The sequence below is a fragment of the Sebastes umbrosus genome, chromosome 19 (assembly GCF_015220745.1).
Source record: "Sebastes umbrosus isolate fSebUmb1 chromosome 19, fSebUmb1.pri, whole genome shotgun sequence".
Classification (NCBI taxonomy): domain Eukaryota; kingdom Metazoa; phylum Chordata; class Actinopteri; order Perciformes; family Sebastidae; genus Sebastes; species Sebastes umbrosus.
The window spans coordinates 25,537,338-25,560,787 of NC_051287.1; the positions used below are offsets into that span (position 1 = coordinate 25,537,338).

The 23,450-nt window shown below is 39.9% G+C and overlaps 1 protein-coding gene across 1 annotated transcript; it reads right to left on the minus strand.

The window, feature by feature from the left end:
- Window positions 1–2,651: 2,651 nt before the first annotated feature.
- On the minus strand, window positions 2,652–21,994 carry tmem38b (transmembrane protein 38B). The gene is made up of 6 exons (XM_037752088.1): window positions 21,494–21,994; window positions 8,398–8,554; window positions 7,810–7,994; window positions 7,613–7,700; window positions 3,942–4,059; window positions 2,652–3,171 (listed from the first exon to the last, which is right to left on the minus strand). Exons 1-6 carry the CDS (start codon window positions 21,615–21,617, stop codon window positions 2,896–2,898), a joined length of 948 nt encoding a protein of 315 aa, XP_037608016.1. The 5' UTR covers window positions 21,618–21,994; the 3' UTR covers window positions 2,652–2,895.
- Window positions 21,995–23,450: the final 1,456 nt, after the last annotated feature.

Here is a 23,450-nt window from a genome sequence, read left to right on the forward strand (position 1 = left end):
TTTAGAAAAAAAAATAATGCATCCACAGAGCTTTTAGACAGGTGATGAATAAAAGTATGGCTTTTTCTAAAACAAATTATTATTATCAATCGATTAAAATATTTATTGCGATTAATCGCATGATTGTCCATAGTTAATCACCATTAATCACAAATTAATCACACATATTATATCTGTTCAAAATGTACCTTAAAGGGAGATTTGTCAAGTATTTAATCCTCTTATCAACATGGGAGTTGGCAAAGATGCTGCTTTATGCAAATGTATGTATATATTAATTTTTTTGGGAATCAATTAACAACACAAAACAATGACAGATATTGTCCAGAAACCCTCACAGGTACTGCATTTAGCATAAAAAATATGCTCAAATCATAACATGGCAAACTGCAGCCCAACAGACAACAACAGCTGTCAGTGTGTCAGTGTGCTGACTTGACTATGACTTGCCCCAAACTGCATGTGATTATCATAAAGTGGGCATGTCTGTAAAGGGGAGACTCGTGGGTACCCATAGATCCCATTTACATTCTCATATCTGGAAGTCAGAGTTCAAGGAACCCCTTTGAAAATGGCCATGCCAGTTTTTCTTCGCCAAAATTTAGTGTAAGTTTGGAGCGTTATTTTAGCCTCCTTCACGGTTGGTACCAATGGATTCTTTAGGTTTTTCTAGTTTAATATGATACCAGTATCTTCACTCTAGCTTTAAAACTGAAAAAACTAAAAAAGTTATTTTTATAAAACGGTCGCTATATCCTGGTAATCTGAAAAACATCATGTTCCTCTGTGTCCTCCGGTGTCCTCCAGTGCTCCTAACGGCATCTGCAAGATTTCACAGACCGGAGGAAAACAACCAGTAAGAGCTGATCTGGAGCCTGCTGTCCAGCTGCCGTCTAGGAGAGCCAGCTGTCAATCACTCGCGAACTCCGACCAAACAGTCAAACTAGGCAGCGCTGATCAAATATGAATCCATATTCTGTTACTTTAATGCCTATTTCTCCCCTCAAATGTTTACAGAATCATCTTGTAGTGTACTGTTTAGCTGTAAAATGAGAAAGTTTGTGACCCAGCAGCCATGTTTAGATCTCTTGAGGGAATACCAAGCACCGCCCACCAGCTGGAGCACAGCCAATAGGAACGCTCTCTCAATGAAATGACCTGTGATTTTTTAAAGCCTGAAAACAGAGCCATGAGGAGGTGCAGAAGTCTAGTTTTCTTTCAGAGCACTTGAATTACAATATGCTGAAAGGTTATTATGGAATTGTTTTGCCCAGTGATGCCAAAAAATGGTTGCCTACTGAAATTTTAAATTAAAGATTGAAAGAATGATCAATTAAGATTGTAAATGAATCGTTTTTAAAAAATTGATGGGTCCAAAAATGAATGTTTTGTTTATCTCTGCGGAAGATATCTGACGTTTGGTTCCCACTTCTAACCAGGCTTGTGAGCCAATTGTAAAACGGCGTTGGTATCATGTGGTATCTCTGTGTCGTCATCGACAGTTAGGGTGGAAAAAATACTGTCTTCACAGTAAGTGCCTAGCAACGACTTGTTGTGAAGTGAAAGCAATTGAACGGTGGAGGGAGAATGAGACATCTAGTGGCTGAATGTTATCGATTGCACCTTTAAAGTGAGGTCATATTGAGTTTGGTCCATGGTGACTGAACTGAACAAATCTACTTGATAAAGCGGAGCGGCTAGAAATCACAGAAACACATATTACAGTGCATTTGAACCGGTTTATTCTCATGCTTTCTAAGTGTAATTCAAAGCATTCGCCAAAGAAATGCAATACAATAAAAATTGTCGTCCATTTTAAAATGTTATACATTCAAGAGTGCAATTATTTTAGTATAAATAGAATAAAATATCTGAGTGTCATAGAATATAATCTCTTTTAAAAAATGTTTTCAGAGTATGAAATATAGCATTTACATGGAGCAGAAAAAGATGACATTCGTATATCAGCAGGTGCACAGCACTGTTCCCAAAAACCCAGAGATAAAATAATTAACATTTTGTAGTATGTTATAAATATATATTAAAAATTAAGCTACTCATTGTACTACGAGTGTGCAATCAGCCCGAGGATACTATGATGTTCACATCCAACAGCATGTACTGTATATCACAGTACTTTAAGGACGAGGTGATTATCCCACAATAAGGTGCAGGGTTGGTTGGAGTCGGCTCTTATTAAAACTCTATTTCAGCAGTCAGATTTAAAGGTCCCATATCGTGCTCATTTTCAGGTTCATACTTGTATTTTGTGTTTCTACTAGAACAGGTTTACATGCTGCAATGTTGAAAAAAATTACTTTATTTTCTGTCTGCCTGAACATACAGTACCTGTATTTACGCTCGGCCTGAAACGCTCCGTTTTAGTGCATTTCAACGGAATTGCAACGGAATTGCGTTGCTAGGCAACAGTTTGGGTCCATGTTTACTTCCTGTCAGCTGATGTTATTCACATACACTGCAACAGGAAATAAACTGGGACACATTTAGAATGTTTACGTTTAATTCCGTGTAATGGTCTATATATTGTAGATTTGTGACATCACAAATGGACAGAAATCCTAACGGCTTTTTTCAAATGCACAATTTCTGAATACGGGCTGTGTGTGTGTCTCCGTATATTGAGCGTTTTGATAGTTTAACAGTATTTATAAAGCACTTAAACCTGCTTTATTATGTAAAATACATTAAAATCTCACTTTTCACAATATGGGACCTTTAAATTGCATTCTAAGAAATTAATAAGAAAATAAAAACCTATGTCTTGATAAAAGAGAAATAATACCAAGTTTAAGTCCTGACATGACACAAATCTGAATCAGAAGTGACTCCACCACCCTGCTTCAAGGTGAAAAGGCGCTATGAGGCAGAGGCTGATTAGTTGGTCTTCTTGCAGCCTGTCGTCTCTGCGTTCTCTGACTCCTCTTTGGCTTCGAGCGATCCGCTTCGTCCCTTGACGGGCTCACCGGACTCTTTGGTTGTTGTGTCGGCGGAGGTCGTCGTCCCATTGGTTGCGCCATGATCGATGCATGCTTCCTGTACCTCGCCGGTGAGGGCGGCGTAAGGGAAGTGGCCGGTGAAGAGGGTCTTGTAGATGGCCGACTCGACGGCAGCGAATGGTGAGGTGGAGGAGCCTGTCAGCATCATCCTCGACTAAAAAAAAGAAGATAAATGTGTCAAGACAGAAACAAAATGTCTTATTAGAATGGTGATCGTCAAATCAAATCCAAAGTGTGTAAGTGTATTTAAAGCAGCTATAATCAGTATATTTAAATTAACACATGACTATTTGTATGTGAAAGTATCAGCCGACACTCTAGTCGTATGCAGTTTGTCACTTTTTTTCATGGATAGCCAATGTGATGTCGGCCTACTTTACATATCTAAGTGAACAGGTAACATATTAGTATTAACTTCTCCTTAGGGGATGAGAGTATAACATCTGCATCATCAGGAACAAAACTAATAAATAGCAGACAACTCTTTAAATCTGACGAAATGGCTCGGCGTTAATTTGACAGATCAGAGACGGGAGGGAGCTGAAAGAATGCGAGTTGAAAGAAGACATGGTAGATTTATCTGTGTCTCAGTCAAGAGCACAAGTTTCCCAGAGAAGAGAAGAGAGGGTGATGCAAGCTGATGAAAATGATGCAAAAGCCCCAGCCCTACGGGTAATACCGAGCTAATGTGAGTCACCGCGGCTCAAACTTCAAAAAAGGCAGAGGCAGAAAGGTCATTTAGAAGACGAGACGCCACAGATTTGGAGGGAGCTGGCACCAAAATATCTCTTCTACCTCGAGTTAAGATCAAATAATAAACAAAATATGAAATAGTTTGACCGTCTGACTTGCTACCACCTTGGGTGTTTATTCTCAAGGTCACACTGTTACAGTGTACGAGCTACACAAATACACCAGACTGACCCTGTTGATGACGGTGAAGATGGTGTAGATGAGCATCAGGTGGTGCTTCTGGAGAGGCAGGTAGTGGGTCTGCTGCAGAGCAAACAGCACCGCCCCTATCAGGGTGATCTTGGTGGGGCTGAACAAGAGACATGCAATAAGAGAGCAGTTATGATATAATATATATGATACAAATAAATACACAGTGAGGGTGATAACTTTATGCACATACTTGGAGGGAATTATTATGCACACATGAACTAAACTGGAGACACACATCACTGGATGTACATGTTGTCCTCTTGAGTAAATGCTGCCTTAAAGGGATCCTTTGGGTGTTTTGAAGTGAGGAACTTATCCATAGTCAGTGTATTACCTACAGTAGTTGACGGTCGGCCTATATTTAGAATATTTTCACTGCTTTACCTCGCCGTCAGACAGCCCTTTTTACTGGGGAACTGAAGCCGTTGTATCTATTTATGCTCTCGCCAAACCCACCATTGAAAAAACCTGTAATTTTACCTGGGGTCTGGTGGCTTTAGTGAGAGCATAGATAACGGCTAATGGCCAGTTCCCTGTCGGAAACGTAAACTGTATAGCTGTCTCACGGTAGAGATTAGGGATGTCCATAATTAACCGTTTAACCGTTAACCGACATTAAGCATTTTAACCAATTAACGCTATCGGTTAAAACGGTTAAAAGAAATGTTAATAATTAACTCAAAAGCTGAGCGTCTCAGAGGAGCGGCTCGTCTCTTTAAGGAGAAAAGCTGGTCCACCTTAACAGCCCACCTTAAGAGGCAGATCTGGAGTTGCAGGATACAGGAAGTTGGCTCCGGTCTTTGGCTCGCTTGAGCGGAGCGAAAGAGTTGTAGTTTCATAGCAATTATTCACCGACAAATAAACTGTACACACACTGCTACACCTACGTTCACAGCTAGAACGCCACCAACAACCTCACACTCACCACCAACACACACACACACTGTTTGTTGGCCACTCGCTAAAGTTATGCCGGGCAGACAAAGTATCGTTACGCCGGGCAGACACACAGCTGACAACCTGCTAAACTAAACTAAATGTGCGGTGGAGACTTTTACTGGGAAAGTGGCTGCATGTCCGCGACACTACACGCAGCATCGTAGCTGCTAAGTTAACGCTCCCGGACGGTGAACTGGAGACTCCCGTCAACCAATATCTGTTGTGCTCCTGCAGCTGGTACACCGCTGCATGAGAGGCACAAATCTTGTCGGTTAACGGTTAATAATCGGTTAACGAGGGTCGGTTATCGGTTAAGAAATTTAGACATAACCTAGACATAACACGACGTGCGACTCCCACTTTTCCCAGTCTTCCCACTCTCGAGAAAGGCCAGCTACACAGTGTTTCAAAACACACAAGGACCAGTTTATTTTCAACTTTAGATACTTCAATACAAAATGACCCAGGGTCATAACACCGATTACACCGGACATTTTACAAGAAAAGATGACGGTCAATATATGTAGCGCGCTAACTTTCATCTTTACCGTCGGACGGCTGCGTGTCTGGCCTGTCCGGTCCAGCTTTTTGTTGCGAGGCCGCAGGTTTCCACCTGGGGCCGCTGCGCCACGCTCACCGGCTGTGACCACTATGTCCGCGGCACGGCGATTACCTCTTTAACGTTATGGTTCCATTATAGCATTGGGTTTAAATCCAAAGTATTGCTAAATAGGTGCTTTTGCTTTTCGCATTGACACCAAATCCTCCGCCATCATCTTGTCTGTCAACTCTCTCTCTTGTCTCGTGAGAAGTGTTTGAAATCTGACTCCTGCTACTTTGAGCTGAGACTCCGTACAGAGCAGACACTTTCACTTTCAGATTGTAGAGTCCGCTGTCCGACTATGTATTGATAACACGCCGCTGATACGCCAAAATTAACTAAATGGGTTTTATTTCTATATAAAAAAAGCAAAACGATGGTGGGGGCTGTGGACAAGTAATGTAATCAGTGTGCGCCCGACCACCGTGTAACACTGGTAACACCGACCACCATGGCAAGCCTATCTCATGGCAAGGTAAACCGGCAAAAATATTCTAAATATAGCGAACACTTAAACTGATATCGATGTTTTTAGGTGGATAAAATACATTTTGCTGCCGGCCCTGTCCAGAGCAGTACATCGTTTTGCTCCCGTGACGGTAACGTCTGTCCGCTTCTCCAAACTGGGGGCGTGGCAGACCGTCATCTACTGTAGGTAAATACACTGACTATGGATCAGTACCTCATACAACACCACTGAGCTATCCCTTTAAGGCAGGGGTCAGCAACCTGCGGCTCCGGAGCCACATGTGGCTCTTTAGCCCCTCTCCAGTGGCTCCCTGTGGATTTTAAAAAATGGAAATGAATAACTGTTTTTTGTTTACATTTTCATTTTTATTTATTATTGTTGTAGATCTATGGTACGACGGAGTATTAGGGCCACATTGAGGAAAAAGAATGAATCTGAGATTTCGAGAATAAAGTCGCAATATTATAAAGTAGTAATTTTACTCGTTATTTTCTTTTTTTCTCGTAAAGTTATGACTTTATTCTCATAATATTACAACTTTTTTCTCGTAAAGTTATGAATTTTTTTTCCTAAAGTTATGACTTTATTCTCATAATATTGCTACTTTTTTCCTGGGAATATTATGACTTTATTACTATATACTCAGACTATAAGCTGTGTTACTTCATCACAATGCTCAAAGGTTTTGTGGCTCCAGACAGATTTTTTGGTGGAAGTTGTTACCCATACATAGATAGCTGCCAGCTGTAGCATATCCCCAGATTTGCTAAGTGTTGCCATGTTTGGTTCGGAATAGTTTGACATTTTGGGAAATGCACTTATTCACCTTCTTGCCGAGAGGTAGATGAGAATATTGATACCACTGTCGTGTCTGTAAGGTAAATATAAAGGTACAACCAGGAGCCAGTCAGCTTATTTTTAGCTTAGCATAAAGACTGGCAGCAGGGGAGAATATCCATCCTGGCTCCGTCCAAGGGTGACAAAATCTGCTTACCAACAACTCTAAAGCTCAAAAATCTATATATCTTGTTTGTTTTAAATGAAGGGTTGTGTGCTGGACTATTTCTTGTCAGGTTAAACAGCGGATATTCCTGAAATATTCCTGAAATATTCCAGCACACAACTAGAGCTGCAACGAATAATGGATTAGTTATTAACTATTAAATGAATTGCCAACTATTTTGATAATCGATTAAATGATTTGAGTAATTTTTCAAGAAGAAATATAATATAAAATCTCTGGTTCCAGCTTCTAAAATGTGAACATTTTCTGGTTTCTTTCCTCCTCTATGACAGTAAACTGAATATCTTTGAGTTCTGTACAAAACAAGACTTTTGAGGACGTCATCTTGAGCTTTGATCGACATTTTTCACCATTTTCTGACATTTTATAGACCAAACAACTAATCAAAAAAAATACTCGACAGATTGATCAGCAATGAAAATAATCATTAGTTGCAGCCCTGCCCTTAACCAGCATTAACACATGTAGTCATTAAGTAAATATTCACATTTCCCAAAAATGTCAAACTATTCCTTTAAAATTTCGAAAAAAAACCCACTTGCAGTGTATTGAAAATGTCATTTTATAAGCACAAAAATCCCTGATGTATTATCGATAGAGTCCTGTATAAGACTTACTAAGACATTTTGAGGAGCTCGTTAGTCTCTGGTTTCCATACACCTCGAACAAGCTGCTCAAAATTACTTATCAGACCCCCTCCAGCACCTAGTGGGGGTAGAGAAGACACACACATGGTTGATTACAGATTCATATTCACATATATATATAATCCATTTGAAAATCCTCCTGCATGCAACCCATCAACTACACTGACCTTTAGCCCACCCGACGGCGATCATAACCAGCAGACTGTCTTTGTATTTGCCGTGCGCCTGGGTGACCCCCCCGAGCACCTTCCACGTCCTGGTCACTTCCTTCATCCCTGACAGCACCAGCCTCAGAGGCAGCAGGGCGGCACAACAGTACACCAGGTCCATGGGGCAGTAAAACACTAGGTACCTGTAGAGACACATATGGCTCAAATAAAGAGAGCACACCCACCCACACACACACATCTAAGCAACCTGCTGCGTGTAAACTATGTGTTCATTAAACATTTTGACAGTATCACACAGGCCAGTCTCTGTCAAGTACCGGACTTCACCAGCAGAGGGTGCTGTCTATTTTGGTAAGAGGAGTGTAATTATATGTACCACCAGTAGAGGGCAACCAAAGGCTTCATATTAAGAGGTGGGGACTACAACAACCTCTCTGTTTCATTCAATGCCTTCCACATTTCATGCTCCCTTTACATCAAATTAAGTAGCTGCACAAGAGAACCTTTTCTTTAAAAGTTGCAGAGGGCCTCTCACTAATCCTGCTTCCCTTCCCTTCCTCTCTTTTCAAGCCTCAAAATATTTACCAGGTGATCGAAGCGAGCAGGACACTGGTGCTGTTGGACAAAGGTGCGATGGCCGGCTCGGCCAGCATGACGGCAGACAGCACGGCTCCGCCGAAACAGAAGAGCATGGAGCTGAACCAGCAGGCCAAGGGGCTGACTCTGGAGACCTCGAGGACGCCTGCACAAGAACAGAAGTAAAAGTTATCAGCAGGATCACGGTGATTTCCTTGAGTCCCCTACACGTGGTGTATTTCCTATGTATAAGGTATTATTAGCATTCCCATAGGGTCTGTGAATGCCTGGGCACACTGTAATCACTGTTGTTGTTGAGAGCTTACCATAATAAGCATTAAACACAGACTGTAATGTATTGGATGGATTTATATAATGATAGTATTCCTAAGAGACAAGCTTTTTGGATGAGAGTAAGATTTAGTCTAGACCAGGGGTCAGCTACCTGCAGCTCCGGAGCCACATGTGGCTTTTTAGCTCCTCTCCAGAGGCTCCCTGTGGATTTTTAGAAATGGAAATGAATAACTGTTTTTTGTTTACATTTTCATTTTATTTATCATTGTTGTAGGTCTATGGTACGACGGTACGACGGAGTATTAGGGCCACATTGAGGAAAAATAAATAAATCTGAGATTTCGAGAATAAAGTCATAATATTACGAGAATAAAGTCATAATATTACGAGAATAAAGTCATAATATTACGGGAAAGAAAGTTGTAATATAACGAGAATAAAGTCATTATATTATAAAGTAGTAATTTTACTTATTTTCTTTTTTTCTCGTTAAGTTATGACTTTATTCTCATAATATTACGAGTTTTTTCTCGTAAAGTTATAACTTTATTCTCGTAATATTACAACTTTTTTTCTTCTTAAATTATGACTTTATTCTCATAATATTACGACTTTTTTCTCATAATATTATGACTTAATTCTGGAAAGCTCAGATGTTTTTTCCCCTCAATGTGGCCATAATACTCCGTAGTACATTTGCACTTTGGCCCTCACTGCATTAGACTTATATACTATAACCTTAGACTATAAGCTGTGTTTCCTTCATCACAATGCTCAAATGTTTTGCGGCTCCAGACAGATTATTTTTTTTTTTTCTTTGCCTACAATGGCTCTTTTAATAGTAAAGGTTGCTGACCCCTGGGCTAGACTAAATAGCCATTTGTGAAGTGTACAGTATTCAAATTTAGCCGGTTTATCAGGGTATTAGAAGGAGAAGTGGAGTTTGATCCTTTGGCCTCTTCCCTGTCTGAAACTGTATAAATATTAACTAGTCAGAGGGAACAAACAGAGAGAGCTTTGTCAAGCACAGTTGCAATAACAGTGTTGTTCAAAGTGCACAGAATGAGTTACCACATTTACAGAAAACAAACCATATCAGCTCACGGCAGATGATGATCGGCTGCAGGGTGGAACTCTGTGGTTCCACCCTGTTTAAAACGAACACCGCATTCCTTTATCCTCTTAAGCCATTTACACGCAGCAACAGCACGAGTTAGAAGCAACTCAAATAGCATGTGAGCTGCTGTGTATTATATTATGGTATTTGATGTTATTACTGTAAATCTTTGCAAGGAAAGAATGACTGGTGTAACTATTATTTAGCCAAGGACTGAGATTTTTGTATATCCTTTATATAATTCTATCTACCCCTGCAGAGATGGTTCAATCAGGGCTGTAGTACTCGAGTACTCAGGGTTCAGGGGTGGATAAAAAGTCAACAGTAGAAGTCACATAGAAGTGGTGTACATCATCTGAAAGCTGGGAACCTGAAGATTACTTTGCTCGGCACGGTGTGTCAAGTTCTTCAAGTCATTAATAAGAAATAGAAATGAATGAATGAATGAATTAAAAGAAATTGTAAAAGTGTATAAGGGTTTAGAAAATGATGATAGAAGTATATGACGTGCATCCTCATGCTCTATTATGTCTCATAAGTTGTTGCAGCAATTTTTGGGTTGATACCATTTGTTACACAGATTTGGTGCTAAATTAACCACTTTTTACCACTCGAGAATTAATAAAAACAAAAATCCCTCCAAAATACCACATTAAGACACCAAGACCTGGAGGACACCGGAGGACACAGAGACACATGATTTTTTTCAGGTTACCTGTTTCATGAACTACTGTCAGGATATAGCGACCGTTTTATAAAAATTACTTTTTTTAAATCATATTTGCTCCAATCTCGCCTACTGCTGCTTTAAGTTGGACTTGGACAGCCCTGGGTCCAATACTATCTAAGACTGTCTTGTCTGACTTCGGGCTGTTACGATATCAGATTTTTCCTATACGAACGTGGCCAAAAAGAATTCATGGTAACAGTACTATCGCGGTATCCGTAGACAATTTAGAAAAAAATGTTTTGTCACTTTTTAGGAAAATGAATTAAACTCAAAATATGAGTGTAGGGAGGTGGAGAGAGAGAGTGTGTGTAACCATAACTGTGCACAAGTGTGATTTAACTGGTTTATTTACACAATATTATCATAATGTGTTTTATTAACATGATATCAATATTTCATTTTTTAAATATCATGTTAATCATTAATACCGGCATATCGTGACACCCCTAGTCTACCAAAATGAATGCCAACAACGTATACTGGGATATACTATACGTGTTCCACTTAACCCCCGACAGGTAACGCTTAGTCAACCCTGAACCATCTTCCCTGAGTCACACACAGGACCATACTGGTAATCTGAGGATTACAGACAGATTATAGACTCCTGGAGAGAGATCGGTAAACCAGGAGGATTTATAGCTCTATCGGCAGACACCCAGTGGATTCAGTCTGCTCAGCTCACTTCTTAACTTTGCTCCTCAATCACAGAAGATGGAAATGATGGAGAAGCAGTTTAATTTACCGCCGTGTGTACAAAGTTGTGAACTACAGTTTTGAAGTTTTGTAAATGAGAGACATTTAACACAATTAGCATTTTGAACAGTTCTGATGTGATGCTAAAACAGAATGGAACTAGAATGGCACTCGGAGAGCGCAGACCTTATATTTATATATACACGTGTGTTTATGTTGAGATCAGCTGTACGTAGCGGAGCATCGTAAAACACTTCATTCAAACTGGACATCAGAAACAAATTAAACTCACCTAAACCGTCGTCGTTACTCTTTCCAACAATCACCAAGTGTGCTTTGGTCAAACTCAACTGTAATTTCACCGAGTTTAATGTGAAAAAACACAGAATCTACACCCCCCCTCCCCACTCTCTTTTTGTCTCTCTCTCTGAAGGAAAGAGTCATCAACGCGTCATCAGTTACACTGCGCATGTGAGGTCTTAATGCTCAGGCTGATCGGAATCCTTCAAAAAAATCCTGAATCCGGATTACGATAAAAAATGTCATACAAATCCATCACAGACTTTTGGAGTAACCCTGCTAACAGACAAACAAACTAACCAACCAACAAACAAACAAACCAACGCCGTTGGAAACATAATCTCCTTCCTAGGCCTTCGACCTTGGCGGAGGTATTAATAATAATAACTGTAAAATATTAAAAGAACCAATACAATAATGTAAAAATACTTCTTTAGTAAAGTACAGACATATTATCCTCAAAATATACCTAACCCGTTACCATTCCGCCCTCTTTTGTTTTAGAGGGGTAGGGGTGGGGGACAGTATTGTAGAAGTCACGTAGAAGTGGTGTACATCATGTGAAAGCTGGGAACCTGAAGATTAATATGAAATGCAGCTCAGCACTATGTGTCAAGTTGTTCTAGTCATTAATAAGAATTATTATTAATATAAATAAATCAATTAATGAATTAAAATAAATTGTGAAAGTGCATCATGCTTAGAACATGATGATAAGTATGTGATGGTCATCCCCATGCTCTATCATGTCTCATAAGTTGTTGCAGCAATTTTTGGGTTGATACCATTTGGTGCTAAATTTAACAACTTTTTACCATTTGAGAATTGATAAAAATGACCAATAATCCCTCCAAAATACCATATTAAGATACCAAGACCTTGAGGAACACCATAGAAAAAGCCATGATGTGATTTGGGATCAAAAACGTTTGACATTTGAAGATTTCTGCAAGAATTGCATTTTTCGGTGATTGGATGGCGAGCACTTGTGTTGTGTAAACTGCTCAGAAACCCCCTTATTGTCAATCTAGCTAGAAAAGCCATCCATCCTCTGAAGGAAATGGCTGCTATGGGGACTAACATCATCACACATGAATACAGTTGGGCTCATTGGATCCACAAGAGTCTCAGCTTTACAGTGACACCCAATTTATGTAATTCCAAGACTGTTTAGAGACCCCAGTATGCAGAAATATTCACATACACCATTTTAAAATTAGGCAAAAATAACACATTTGTACTGCATGCAAGAAACAGTATGCAGTTTGCCCCAAACTGCATGTGATTATCATAAAGATGGCATGTCTGTAAAGGGGAGACTTGTGGGTACCCATAGAACCTATTTTCTTTCAAATATCTTGAGGTCAGAGGTCAAGGGACCCCTTTGAAAATTGAGATGGAGCTACTTTTAACTGCTTTATATTCAGTCAGGTATTTTTGTCTATTGACTCTCAACCTAGGGGTCAGGGCCCCTCGTGAGGGTCAACAGATAAATCTGACGGGTCGTGAGATGATTAAGATAAGATATTTCTTTATAAGTCCCACAGTGGGGGAACAAAGACGAAAGAGGAAAAAACAAAGTTCTGCTGCAAAATCTGTATAAATGTTTTGGGACTTTTCTCTAATCTTTTGAAACTCATTATTCTTTGTCATACTTCGATTTGGGGGATAACCATGCTATAAGTTTTGGAACTACAATTCCCATAATTTGGCGGTTTTGGGTGACGTAAACAGGAAGTATAATGTTGCCATGGAGTAGGTCAGTTAGTTAGCTGTGGAATACAACTTCTTCCCCATTCTTATTTTTGTTTACATTTTGGCAAATAGCACCATTAAAAGTAAGCCGAATTGGCTATTAGCAATTCTTGTTTGCAGTGTACTCATGGATGTACAGACAGCTATCACTGGATTACTTTGATAGTGAAGAGAAGTTAAAGACGTGATGATTCTCAGGCTAGTTCTGGAGATATAAGGAGCCCTTTCTTTCTGAGTTCTAAGCTGATTTTTTGATGGATTTATTTGATCATTTTATTCATATATTCAGTGATAATGATATCCTTGGAAAGTGTAAGTCCCACTGAAACAAATAATATATGTATCCTGTCTGTGTGTGCAGATTTGCGTGAGTTAGGACTCTGAGAAGGAGTACACATTTTCATTCAAAATTGCGGCAATCAGGCGTTAAGGGTTTTAAAGTACCTCCAGTAAAAGCCTCCATGAGCTGTGTGTCACAGATACTTGTTGTTGTTGTTTTTAGAAAACCGGTATGCATGTCACCTGTCCCCTTCACATCACCCGGTGTCGTGACCTCCCCTCTCTCCCTTCTCACCCCCCCTTCAGCTCTCCCACGCCCCCCCTGGGTAGGCGCCCCTCACAGTTTGAAAACTCTGCTATACACCAGAGGTAACTTGAATGACTGGCAGTGAGTGATATAAAGTATATGTGGCTTCAGCTCAGAGTGGGAACTGTGCACCACTGCGGCATCAAAAGCACAGTGAAGTCTCCGTGTTAACACATTTGAACTGCTTTTTGTGATTTGAGTTGACTTTTGCAACAGTGACACAACCAGACAGTTTTTTTGTGTGTACATGAAGTCTGATGTATTGAACACATCTGGTTCAAAACTAGTTGCCACAGTTAGAAGAGGAGGAAGTTTGAAAAATAAATGTCAGACAGGAAAGAGTGGTTATAAAATATGCCAACCGTCCGGCACTCTGACTGTCATTTCCTCCTGTGAGAGCCTCAGGCTCCATGAGACATAAATGCTCAGTCTCTTACAGGAGTTGTAGCACTCAGTTACTCAGTTCATAGAGACAGAGTGCAACGTGTCATACTCTGAAAACCACGCCCACCAGGGGGGAAGACAGTTGGCACCGCAATATATATATAGCCATGGGCTGAAATGCTAACAAAATGCCTGTAGCCAGCTAAAAACATTAGATTTTCAGCATGTCAAATGATTATTTTAGAACCCTATGTCTACTCTACCAGGGGTGCAGTCGATAACTAAAATGATGATGGATGATGATGATGAAGATGATGAAGTTAGCTGTTAGCTAGCTAATGTGTTACTTGCAAACATAATACTGCATAGCTTTTTGATTATCCACATTCCACTACAACACAAGTTGCACACTGTCGCTTTAGCTTATAGACAGTATAGCAAGATAACTCCCCAAAAGTGAAGCCAAAATATCTTGATCGCCCCCTGGTGGCTGGCTGCAGTACACTGTAGGTCATAAATCTGCGTTAACATGATGGGACATGGACCAAACTAAAAAGTAAAAGTACGCGTCACATACATTTTCCAAAAAGATGGTTTCTGTCATTTTAGACAGTTCTTATTTTATGTATGTAAGTGTTCACTTTTCTGATAAGTTTGGTTTTAATTAGTTATTGGATGCTATAAAAAGGGGTGAGACCTCATGATTGGCAGCTGTGATACTCTCGCTAGCAAGCTGCGTCTGTGCTCGGCTCGCGATTGATTCGGGCGGGTGTTTGGGCGGGACCTCAAAACCACAGCTCCTACGCCCGATCACTACTGCGCAGATTTAGGATCCAAATGTCCCGTATCTGGGATATTTTGGCTTCACTTCTGTACAGTCGGAGGAAAGGGAGACGCGTCGTCCATCTATATATACACTCTAGGGGTGTGCGATATGACGATATTAGATCTTGAACGATTAAAATGTCTCTACGATCTGCCTTTTCAGGGAGATCGTAGAACCGCGATATAGTGTACTTTGTAGTTGCTGGTAGTTTCCAGTTAGCGTCACGCTTCAGTGCAGCGGCTCTTCCGCTTCCTAGTTTGGTGCTTATTTGTGTGAATGCTGGATTTGCTTGTCGAGTTTTGTCAGGCAAAGTATGTGTGTAGTCGTCAAGACTTAATCAACATGGGATTACAGCACAGTACCGCTGTTACAAGCGACTTTCAAAGGACGCGCAACATACCCGCGGACATCGCCGGATCACCGGGGTCTACGTGGATTGTTATCGGCTCCGAGAAGCGACCTAGGCGGCGTATGGAGCGGAAGCAGAAACGGGGCTGCCGGGCAGGGCTGCTGGCTAGGCTAAAGAAGCAGCCACACAAACCACCGCTACCGAGCATCTTTCTCTCTAATGCCAGATCCTGCCTGAAAAATATCGGGATATGATATTTTTGCCATACCGCCCAACCCTAATACAGTCTATAATATAGTCAATATACGGAGGAATACACACACCCCTTTTTCATAAATTGTGCGTTTGAAACAAGCTGTTAGGATTTCTGTCTATTTGTGATGTCACAAATATACAATATTTAGACTATTACACAGTTTTGAATGTAAACATTTTAAATGTGTTCCAGTTTATTTCCTGTTGCAGTGTATGTAAATAACATCAGCTGACAGGAAGTAAACATGGACCCAAACTGTTGCCTAGCAACACAATTCTGTTAAAATTCTGTTGAAATGCGCTAAAATGGAGTGTTTCAGACAGAGGGTAAATACAGGTATATTCAGGCAGACAATATGAGGAAAATATTGTGTTTTTTGAACATTACAGCATGTAAGCATGTTCTAGTAGAAACACAAAATACAAGTATGAACTTGAAAACGAGCATGATATGGGACCTTTAACTGACATTTGGACAAAACGCTTGCTGCACACGTCAGCATACTGAATGTCAGGATCCCCTAGTTCATCAGCTCCCATTCTTGCTGCTGATGCCTCAATTTTGTCATCCCAGTTTATTTCGGTTCGGTAGCGTATAAACTTAGCTTTGGGTTATTTACCCTGTTGGTAGTGCATCCCACCTCATAGCAGCTTTTAGGAATTTTACTCTTGTTTGCTATCAGACTGAAGTGACAAGGATGCACCTTCACAATATAAAGTCAATAGAGAGCGATGAATTGCTTTCCCCTCCGGTGTGGGCGAGACTTAATTTGAGCTCTGTCTCTATTGCTTACATAGTAAACAGGGTCGCTATGTCATCACTTTTAGTTCTAGAGCAAAACAAACTGCTGCAGAGCCTGACTGGCCGAGCACCAACTTTAACAGAAATGCTGTTTCATTTAAAGCTGAAGTAGGCGAGATTGGAGCAAATATGATTAAAAAAAGTTATTTTTATAAAACGTCCGCTATACCGTGACAGTAGTACATGAAACAGGTAACCTGAAAAATATCATGTGCCTCTGTTTCCTCCGGTGTCCTCCGGTGCTCCTAACGGCATCTGCAAGATTTCACACACCGGAAGAAAACAAGCAGTAAGAGCTGATCTGAGGTCTGCTGCCCATCTGCCGTCTATGAGAGCCGGCTGTCAATCACTCGCGAACTCCAACCAAACGGTCAAACTAGGCAGCGCTGATAAATAGGGATGCACCGATACCACTTTTTTCAGACCGAGTACAAGTACAAGTACTTACATTTGGGTACTCGCCGATACCAAGTACCGATACGAGTACTTCTCTGTGCCAAAAGACCCTCGTTAACAGCAAGCTGGAGGGTGTGAGCGACACACGTCAGGCTGGGGAGTCACGCATACGAGGCGGTGTGCCGCGACCGGCTCTAGGTCGGCCTGGAAAGGCTCGGGGCGAAGGTGCTTCCCGGGGTCGTGGCCAAAGTGTCACAGGGGCGGATTGTCCTCAGTGCGCTCCAACCGCGTGTGCCCCCAGGGCAGGGCTCGGCCCACGTAAAAAGGCGCCAGAGGTCTGCAGCGATGTCGGCAACCCATCCCGACCCGTCTTGAAACACGGACGAAGGAGTCTACGCACGCGCGAGTCAGAGGGTGCAAACAAAACCCCGTGGCGCAATGAAAGTGAGGGCCGGCGCGCACTGGCTGAGGTGGGGTCCAAGCCCAGCGGGGTCGGGCGCACCACCGGCCCGTCTCGCCCGCACTGTCGGGGAGGTGGAGCGTGAGCACGTGCAATAGGACACGAAAGATGGTGACGAGAGGTTAACGTCACGCTGCCGTAAAGTAGTATTGGTGCCGTTGTATCAGAGCCGTTTGGCGAGTACGAGTACATGAGCACAGTATCGGACCCGATACCCGATACTGGTATCGTAATCGGTGCATCCCTAAATATGATTCAATATTATGTTACATTAATGTCTATTTCTCTCCTCAAATGTTTTCACAATCATCTTGTAGTGCACAGTTTAGCTATAACATGAGAAAGTTTGTGACGCCGCCGCCATTGTGAATTCTAGTGAAGGAACGCCAAGTTCCGGTCACATGACTGGAGCACAGCCAATAGGAACGCTCTCTCTCTGAAATGACCTGTGATTGGCCAAAGTCTCCCGTCACGGGCTAGATGTTCTAAAGCCTGAAAACAGAGCCATGAGGAGGAGCAGAAGTCTAGTTTTCTCTCAGAACACTTGAATTACAATATGCTGAAAGGTTATTATGGGATTTTTGCCCAATGATGCCAAAAATATACTGCCTACTGCCACTTTAAGAGGTGGTAACTTTTGCACTATAATTTTACAAAGCGTAATTTCAATATAGCACATGTGCTGTACAGCTGCTTTTCAGATAGCGTTCAGATGGTAAAAAAGGTAATGCTTTGCTTACATTTTAAGCTGAAATCTAAAATACATTGTTTGGACTGCTCTGAGCTACAAACACACCTTTACCAGACCAAGATCCTGTTTCCTGTTTCGCATTGGGAGGAGACATATTTACAAGTCAAATTTGAGGATTACAGGCAAATACCACATCTGTAACTTGTCATGCTGGTTGTATTTTCAGTTCCTCTTTCTGTCTCTTCCTCTCTGTTCTTTGTCTCTTTGTCTTGTCTCCAATGTGAAGGCAGAGAGTGGGCTCATCTATCTTCTCCTCACTTCTCCCAGGAATTAAAACAAACCCTTTTTAGGAAATCTCTCTCTCTCTTCAGAGTCATAAACAAACGTAAACTGTTGTAATCTGAGTTTTGCTTGTGGAGTCATTTATTTTAAAGCGACAGTAAGCTGAATGTTTTTGGCGTCAGTGGGCAAATACTCCATAATAACCTTTCAGCAAAATTGTAATTCAAATGTTCTGAGAGAAAACTAGACATCTGCTCCTCCTCATGGCTCTGTTTTCAGGCTTTAAACAATCTAGCCCGTGACGGGAGACTTTGGCCAATCACAAGTAATTTCATTGAGAGAGCGTTCCTATTGGAGGTTCATTCAACAGAGGCATCTGTCAATCACTCGCGAACTCCGATCAAACGGTCAAACTAGGCAGCGCTGATCAAATATGAATCAATATTCTGTTTCTATAATGCCTATTTCTCTCCTCAAATGTTTTCAGAAACATCTTGTAGTGCACGGTTTAGCTGTAAAATGAAAGAAAGTTTGTTCCGGCTGGTGGGCGGTGCTTGGTATTTCCTCAACTGATCTCAACATGGCTGCAGTAAAGTACACTACAAGATGTTTCTGAAAACATTTGAGGAGAGAAATAAACTCTGCTCAGTAAAATGACCATTGGGCGAGGGTATATTACAACGTTATCATGATGTGTTCAAATGTAATCTCGTAAAATTACGATTTTGGCGAAAAACTTGAATAAATTTGTTTATAAGAGATGTTTTCACATCAATATAAAATAGATATTAGAGAGGGAATTATGACCTGTTTAACTTCCTAACAACTTAAAGCAAATATTTATATAATCATAATCATTTGAATTGTGTGTTTTTTAGGCAAACAACTACTATAGATGACAATTGCAAAGTACAGTAGTGTACAGTACCCTCCCTGTCCCCAAAAATAGGGCTCTCCCAGAAGCTACGATGTAATTCGAACACTGTAATTTACCATATTTATAATGTTTTTTATGATAAATATATCGAACATTGAATGACATCAGATCTAAAATGTTATTCCCTCATTTAGCGCAGAGATTTCAAAAGTGGCAGATAAAATTTCTGAGTGGCAGACGAAAAAAATACTTGTCTTCCACAGTGGCAGGAAGTGAAAAAAGTTCATTTCAGACCCTGGACACAAGTCTTGTAGCTGAGAAACAGTTCAGTACAGTATACAGTAGGGCAGCATCTCTCCTACAGTACACACTTAACCACATTTTCTAAGCCTGTATATAAGACATTCTTCCTCTCTCTTGAAACTAGATAACTAGATAAGAAAAAAGTGGCTCATCCCAGGTTATTTTTGGCCTTGAAGAGAGAACCACTGATTGACACTGCTGGATGTAGTAGAGCAGAAGGGGAAGTTTAAACACAGGAAAGAGAAAAGAGAGGGAGGGTTGAGGCGTTCATGGCATTCCTTTCCTTTTTGGCGAAGGGAGGAGCTTGAGCTGGCCCCCTGAGTGTTTTGTATCTTAACTTTAATTCCGGTTTTCTTTTGAAATGATCCTGAAATTTAAATCTTTCTATTGCTATCCTCTCCGTAATGAGGATTTTGTGTCGTGTTCGCTGATCTCTGGCATATTGTTTGTCCATATTTTTACTCTACTGCATATCTCTCTCTCTCAGTGTCAGACAGATAGATAAATGGGAGCAGAGGACGAAGGGTTAAAAGGTCACGGGGAGCTCAGATGCTTTGCGAGGCAAGTTCCAAAATAGACTGAAGATTTACAGCAGCGGGACTACAATGGACTGTGTGTGTGTGTTCTTGCATGCTTGTGTGTGTGGAAAGTGGACTCCCTGCGCAGTTAAAGTCCACCTGTCCCTGTAGACTCTATCTCAGTGACATAACATGTGTTGGCTCAGTGCCTGCCTTTGGTCTGAGCTGATCCAATCAACTGTGGCTCAGCGGCAGTTTGCGCTTTAAAGTTAGATTCGTTTGATTAACTCACTGTGGCAGAATACCATGTGTGTCCCATCGTCTGCCACATCTTTTTTTGTTTTTGTTTTACATAACCTGCATTTGAAACTGTTTTTAAGAGGCGTATAGGAGGATGTAGCATTAGACAGAGAGGTATTTTTATTATTTAGCCTGCCCTACCCTCTATGGAGGACAGAACCTGCCAAAATAAATAAATAAGTAAATTAATTAATAAATTAGTCAATAAGTGAATGAATATAGCATCAAATTAAAAAAATATATAAAAATAAATATAGGCATTAATGAATTGATAAAATGTGACATAAATTGATATTTCTGTCTTAATTTGTTTCTTTCTTTATTTACCTTTTTATTTATTCCCCTATCATCTACTCTTTTATTTATTTTTCCATTTTATTTATTTATATAAAATAAAATGTATTTAATTTTATATAAATTACATTTATATAATTTATATAAAATAATTGAATTACAATAAAATTCATTTTATATAAATTAAATTTATTTAATGTTTGCATTTATTTTACATGAATAAAAAATAAATGCAAACATAAATCAATTTAATTTGTATAAAAAATAAATGAATTTATTTTTGCATTTTTTTTTATTTTAAATGTATTCATTCAGTATTACATTTATTTAGGTATTGATTGATTTATTTATGCATTTTTTTGCAAACTTTTCTTTATAACTTTCCTTTTTACATTTCTTTATGCAGTCCTGCTTTATTTTGTAATTGAGGGGGGTTGTCATTCAACGTGGACAAAATAATAGAAACAACTGTTTATAAACAAATAAATAATGGATAATAAATAATAAGGCTATTATGAGTCATGTAGCTATTAATAATAGTGAGGTTATATAGTATGACTGTATAATAGATGTTATGTAATGTCCTTATCATAAGAAAAGAACACAACAAAAGAAAGGAAGAGTCTAGATTATATGCACTAATTCAAATAGATTAGATGTTTCCATTGTAAATTAGGGCTACCAACCAAGTTGAAGTGTTGCAACACAACATGAGCCAGTGGCTGCGTGGCATTCTGCCTGAGAGCTGGAGATACCAGAAGCTGTAGGCCTGGTATCTCACTTACACCAGGTCAAACTTCTGCTAAATAACTCGCAACAACTTGATGTGAACAAATGTTAATGTCGTGCAGGTAAATATCATGCGCTTGAACTTTGCGTCAGCCGCTTACCTGGCTGCTCCCTCAGAGCCATGATTGACACGATATAGTGCGCCATGTCAAAACACGGAAACATAGACAAGTTTGCCAGTCCGTGGGACAGCTCGTCCAAGTTCAGCAACCCGAACACATCCATAGTGTGCTCTAGAAAAGTCTCCAGCAGCAGCAGGAAGATGTAGTCTAGTTAATCCCAGAGAGGAGTCCGAATGGAGAAGAAGGCACCGGTCCAACTCCGAGCATCAGGTCTTCATCCGCCGCCTGTCCAGCCCTCTGTGTACAGTGTGACAGCAGCCGACGGCCCACACAGCTGTGTGTGTGTGTGTGTGTGTGTGTGTGTGTATCCGCCACGGACACGCTGGTGCCAAGTGTCTCTCCGGTCGCCAGGCAACAGATGTGTGTAACGCTAGAGGAGTGTCATCGTCGGTGTTACCGCCGTCGACGACGCGGCTGTCATCGACTCATAGCCGGAATTCCTGCTCGCTGTTCCGCCATGCTAGTGATGTCCCGGGCGGAGCTTGAGCGGCTCTGTGATTGGAGGAGAGGGAGCACGGGCCAGCCAATCACGTGTCACAGTGTGGCTCTGTGAGGAGATGCTAACACTAACACACACACACACACATAGTGTGTGTTAGTGTTTACCTTCAACAGGTACAAATTGTGATATTTAACATCAATATTATAAGACAGAATTTATATGAATGTATTAATGTGACAAAATAGTTAGGTAACACTTTATTTTACAGGTCTGCAAATTTCATGGTAATTAGGTGATAATTAGCAAGTAACCTACTGGAAATTTATTTGGAATAACTGCCAAATCACATAAATATTTACCCCAAAATTTCTTCCTCTTACTTTATTATAAACATGATTTAATAATTATATGTTAAAATAGCAAATAATGGTTAAAATAGGGCCCTTGGGCTTGAGAAGGGGCTGCTCTTCATCGGAGGTGGAAAAGTAATAGATGACACTTCTGATCAGGCACAAATCTCACCATTGTGTGACTTATTGTCCACACAAATGCAACCTGGTATCTAATGTCATGATTAAGGGAGTTTTTTAAGAAATTTCAAAGAGGTTATTTGCTAATTATTATCAATTAACCTATCTATCTATCTATCTATCAGCAGACATGGAAATAAAGCATATCAATGAACTTTGTATGCTTTTCCTGGAAATGTATTAAATAAATTACCAGTTTTTTATTACTGGGAAATAGCGGAATATACAATTATTATATAATGTTTATAATAGATATAAAATAATAATAAAAATTCAGAGTCAAGTATCAAGTCAAGACAGTCAAACAAAGTCATTTTTGATCAATTTTGAGGTAAATATTGGGATAATCTGGCATTAATTCCAAAGAAATGTCAAATAGGTTACTTGTTAATTATCACCTAATTACCATGAAATTTGTGGACCTGTAAAATTAGGTGTTACTAATTAATTTTCCCTAGTTAATCCCACTCAATCAAAAGTCATAGTATAGGCAATATACAGTATTTAATGATTCAATTCATTGTGTCATGTTTATATGGCTCTGAGGACTTGTTCTTGAGGCAACTAAGATACACACAGATAGAGCAAGTATTTGTTTTGTGGTTTATGTATTTTATTACCTTCGGAAGACGTGCGAACAATATGCAGACAAGACACAAGGCAGGTGCAAACATGCCAAATCCATGCCTTGTAACAGATCCGTTAATCCCATAAAGTGCAAAATGGGGATGAATACATTAAATTGTTTTTTTTTAATTATATGTATTTTTTTATTTTAGTCATACAGTAGTTATAATTGCTAACTTTTTAAATTATAATTTAATTTAATTATAATTATAATTATTATTATTATACATTATAATAATAATAATAATATTTTTTATTATTATTGTTATTAATAAACAGAATTAAAAAATAATAACTTAGAATTTTTTTAATCAATAATAATCCCTGCACTGCAATC

Bases quoted from the DNA above. Each gene is read 5' to 3' on its own strand.
- tmem38b (XM_037752088.1), bottom strand. From the start codon at position 21,617: ATGGATGTGTTCGGGTTGCTGAACTTGGACGAGCTGTCCCACGGACTG. The intron at 7,995-8,397 runs GTAAATATTTTG...GTGTCTCTACAG, and splicing joins CTGCTCGCTTCGATCACCTG to GTACCTAGTGTTTTACTGCC. The intron at 3,172-3,941 runs GTCAGTCTGGTG...TCTTTTTTTTAG, and splicing joins TCTTCACCGTCATCAACAGG to TCGAGGATGATGCTGACAGG.